The sequence below is a fragment of the Cololabis saira genome, chromosome 20, assembly GCF_033807715.1.
Source record: "Cololabis saira isolate AMF1-May2022 chromosome 20, fColSai1.1, whole genome shotgun sequence".
Classification (NCBI taxonomy): Eukaryota; Metazoa; Chordata; class Actinopteri; order Beloniformes; family Belonidae; genus Cololabis; species Cololabis saira.
The window spans coordinates 17,831,630-17,836,392 of NC_084606.1; the positions used below are offsets into that span (position 1 = coordinate 17,831,630).

At 38.8% G+C, this 4,763-nt stretch overlaps 1 protein-coding gene across 1 annotated transcript; it reads left to right on the forward strand.

Annotated features, from left to right (window-relative positions):
- Positions 1–820: 820 nt before the first annotated feature.
- LOC133420795 (tryptase-like) lies at positions 821–4,427 on the forward strand. The gene is made up of 6 exons (XM_061710619.1): positions 821–908; positions 1,792–1,812; positions 2,020–2,185; positions 2,601–2,851; positions 2,939–3,078; positions 3,639–4,427. Exons 1-6 carry the CDS (start codon positions 857–859, stop codon positions 4,005–4,007), a joined length of 999 nt encoding a protein of 332 aa, XP_061566603.1. The 5' UTR covers positions 821–856; the 3' UTR covers positions 4,008–4,427.
- Positions 4,428–4,763: the final 336 nt, after the last annotated feature.

Genomic DNA, 4,763 nt, shown 5'->3' on the forward strand with positions numbered 1-4,763 from the left:
TAGAAAAGCCATATGAAGAGATGCACATCACCAAGACCGCCCTGAAAGACAGAATTTAAATACATGTTTTCTTTAGTTTTTTTACTGCTTTGAATTTTTTAATCATTTTATTGTTAGATCTAGTTTGTTTTTTAAAGGGGCTAGACTGGGACGATCTCCTCCAAACCCGGGGTCCTACTGCTGTGGGGTTATTCAACTACCTTAGCAACCTCAATCCTGATCAAAAGGAGGTCCACCCAAACTTGTAGCTTTCTGTGTGTATCATTTGGGTTGAGAAGACCCTTTAAAGTTCTCTTCCAATCTACAATCCAGTGGATCCTTATGGTCAACTATTGAAAGAAAATCTCAACTCTTAGAGCTAAAAGCAATACATTTGTTCATGAGTGGGTGACAGCCTTCTCCAGTAAACGTCTCACTACTATTGAAAAAGTACCTTGCTAACTCTGAGTAGAAGTGCAAAATCATGCTGTACTTTTTACACAGTACAGGTAAATGACTTGGATGAATTTACATATTTTGTGTTAACACGATGCACACAAGCACCTTGTAAAACATGTTTGACCTGATTTAATATGGCTCATGTTTGTTGAGGTCAGTGCATTCAGAGAAAAAAAAAACATTCAACATAAGTTTTTTTTTTTTTTATTATTACTGTGTGATATTGATGCCTCTTGTGTTTTGCACTATCCCCTTTGCTGCTGTAATCTGGAAATTTCCCCTCTGTGGGACTATTAAAGGATTTCTTATCTTATCTTATCTTATCTTGTCTTATCTAAGTGTGACGTTGTGGGTGGAGCTGAGCATAGCAGCTAATGTATTTAATGTCGGATACTTGATGTATGACACATAGTTGAAAATGGCTCTCAAACAGTTTGTGAGTGGGTTTTTTACCATTCTACTATGTCAAGGTGAGGAAAAAATATTCTTATTTCTTATTCTGTGAACATGATTTTATGATTAATCAGATTATCTGTTGATGCACAACTGACACTAAAACTGTGTCTCTCAGAGCAATTTTAGGAATCTCACATCAATCTTGCAAAATGTATGATTTATGTTCAGAATGTTGAGAATGTAATTAAATGTTATCCACCGGTTTTTAAAGAGTAAATACAATATCCATTCTGCAAAAGATGCTATACTGTAGTATCTCAACAACTCTTTGGTTCCTACACAATGATTTGACTCTTTTAATGAAGTGACCTCTTTTAAATACTTGAACCATCGTTTTACTCTGGATGGCACTACCTTACCCTACAGTGCTGCTGTGAGGAATGTTTTCTAATGCAATCTTAAAACATACCTCCAGGACATGGTTTACCATTTTAGCTGGTGTTGATGTCAGAAAATAAGGAATGCTGTAAAGACAAAAGTGCAAAAGTAACCCAAAGGTTTTACACATCAGAGACTTTTTTGCTATTTTATTTTGTTTGGTTTGGTCGGTTGGTTTTTTAGGTGTCCCTTTTCACCTTTTTTTAAAAACCATATCAGCAAGACTATGTACTCAGATTTGATAGCCTTTTTTTAAGTTTTTGTGGCTCTAGTGGCCCTTTATTCAAGTTGCTGACAGGAAGGGGGTAGAGAGAGAGAATGGGGATGACATGCAGCAAAGGTGCAGAGACTGGGATTCCAACCTGTGACCGCTGCAGGACGACTGTAGCCTCAGTATAGGAGCCGCTTATTTAAACCACTGTGCCACTGAGCAGCTCAGATTTGATAGTCTGACTATATTTTGAAGCTTCACTAATGCCACAAATGAAAGTTTAACTGGTTTTTCTGTGGTTTTTTCAGGTTGTCTTTCTCAGCCTCCGGGTAAGCATCACAGGACAATTAGAGATAATACAATTTATAAAAGACGAATCATAAATAAATATCATCATATCATTCATATTATTCATGGTTTATTTATTGATAGTGGAAGGCTCACAACCTTTTCCATGGGTAAAACAGCACAACCTATCTGAGTTAAGAATAGAAGTTCAACTACTGCTGTTTTAGCATCTGTCATCTAACTTTTAGCAAAATGTGGCATGCGAGGAAGCAGCAGCCGCATCGTGGGAGGTGAGGATGCATCTCCAGGAGACTGGCCCTGGCAGATCGCCTTATACACCTATGGTACTTTCCAGTGTGGCGGGTCGTTGATCACAGACCAGTGGGTGCTGACGGCTGCTCACTGCATAACAAGGTAAGGAGTCACCGGTACATAGATCTTGATGATAAAGATGAGGATGATGATGAGCAAAATAATGCACATGGTGACTCCTGATGCTACAGTTAACAACACATTTTATTGGGATCCGCACTTCCCTGGAAATGGTAAAAGTACATTATCAAACAAAAAACTCTTCAAACTTTAATAATTAGGTGTTCCAAATATTTCACTGGTACCACACGTTTTTTATGTCTTATAAAATCAATTTCACACAACACATTTTGTCCTATTGCCACCTTAAAAAATTCAGATAACAAGTTATGATAATCATAATTGAAAAAACCCTAGCCTGATTTAACGCAAGAGAATAAGCTAAAATCCAGGAATACTGAAAACAGTGTGAGCAAATCTAAATCTATTAACTTTTTTTTTTTGTCTTGTCTTGTAGCTCTGATGTCGACGATGCAGAAGTCCATTTGGGTGTCAACAGCCTTGATTCTGATGGAGTGGTTGTAAAACTGGAAAGTGTTGACTGCCATCCTGATTATAATTCATTTAGCTTAAATAATGACATTTGCCTTCTGAAGCTCGTGGCTCAGGTCAACTTCACAGACTACATCCAGCCAGTCTGCCTGGCCTCAGAAAACAGCACTTTTTATGACGGGGACCCCACCTGGGTCACTGGGTTTGGTGCCACGGGTAAGTTACAAATCACTCACGCTCTTTTAAAAATACGGCTCATTGATTTCACTTCAAAAGTCTAACTTGTACACTCTATTTGGTTAGAAATTCGTTCAAACACCCTGCAGGTGGTGGAAGTGCCCATTGTGGGGAACAAACAATGCCAGTGCAACCTTCCACAGTTCACCATCACAGACAATATGCTGTGTGCTGGACTGGAGGATGGAGGAAAGGATTCATGTCAGGTGATTACTTTGTGGATAGTTTTGAGTAATGTCTTGTTGATGGATGGGTCAATATACCTTTAGACAAAGGAAGATTGGGCAACCAGGCAGTGGCGCCACCAGGGGGTGGCCAGGGGTGGCCACGGCCCTCCCTACAAATTTGCTGGCCACCAAAAAAAAAACACTCGCCGGTCACATAGATTCTATCATCAGTTATGCGTTTCATCCCAAATCATTTGGGCCAAATGCATACCTGTAGCCGTTTCTTTAAGTATTTCTGAGCCTGTATACTACAACAGTATAATAAAATCCTGTAATGATGGCTTTTAGTTTTGGTGTCCACCCCAAGAATTTAAGTGGCCCTATCTGGCCACCCCTATGAACATTTTTTGTAGGTGCCTCTGCAACCAGGAGTATGTGAACTTTACTATTGCAACCCAACAGGTCTACTCCATGAACTTTATTCACTAATGGAAAAAATATTTTAATTCACTTCTTAGCAATACATAAAATTCCCACAAGAAGAGATTTTGTGAATGTTATGAAAGTTGGAACGATTAAGACACCCATCATTTTTGCAGGGAGACTCAGGCGGCCCCCAGGTGGTCCAGAAGGACAACATGACCTGGGTCCAGGCTGGTGTTGTGAGCTTCGGTGAGGGATGTGCTCGCCCTGAGAAGCCTGGGGTCTATACCCGAGTGTCCCGGTACCAGGAGTGGATCAGTGACACTGTCACCGGCATGAGTCCAGGCTTTGTCACTTACATGTCCCCATACTGGGACAAAGATGAGTTCTTCTTTTGCTCAACTTACACAACGCCATACATGCCTTACACCACTGACGACAGCATATTTGGCAGTGGTGAAAACCTGAGCCACTTCACTCACTTTATCTCCCTCTCAGTCCTTGCTCTGCTGCTTCATGTTTTCGTTGAGCGTGGTGGAATGTAATTGAAGCCCGCTGACTCAAGTAACATGGCAGGCTTCTCTTTAACTAATCAATGTTATGATATGTCACCACAATTCAAGAGGAAGCACCTGCACATGTTTATTCGAGATTAACATTTTATTAGAAATGAATGAAAGGTGAGGGGAGATGATACAGTATGTCATGTTGTACTAAAACAATCAAAACTTGCTTATTTTATTCTAGCCAGTCCTTCAAATCAATCTTGTATCACAAGAAAGAGCAACTGATGTGTAAATTGAATCAAAGCTAAAGATCTGAATTTATGATTTTCATTCGTAAATCAAAGGTTTTCAGTAATTCCAGAATGTGTAATGATTGATTATGTCACATGTGAAGTAATTCATGACTTTGAGTTTCTACACGTTTATGATTAAAAACATATTAAACTACTTTAAAAAGGGCATTGGTATTTTTACTTATTTATTGTCCTATTTCACTCCAGGAAAAGCTGGTATTGTATTTATTTATTTATCAGTTGGAAAGAGGAATTGTGAACATAATTTAAAATACCTAGAGCAAGCAACGAAGGCATCCCACGGACCAACAAAAGATTCAAACCTCTAGGTAAGGCAGAACATTAAAGTGTTGGTATGTGTATGCATCATATTATATCCAATTGCTTCAGTCGATCTTGAATCACAGTTTTTTCATAGCAATAAATTCAAAATGAGTAAAAAAAGGAAAAGTGGACAACATTCACAACAACAATATTGAATATATGAAATGTAACAAAAATG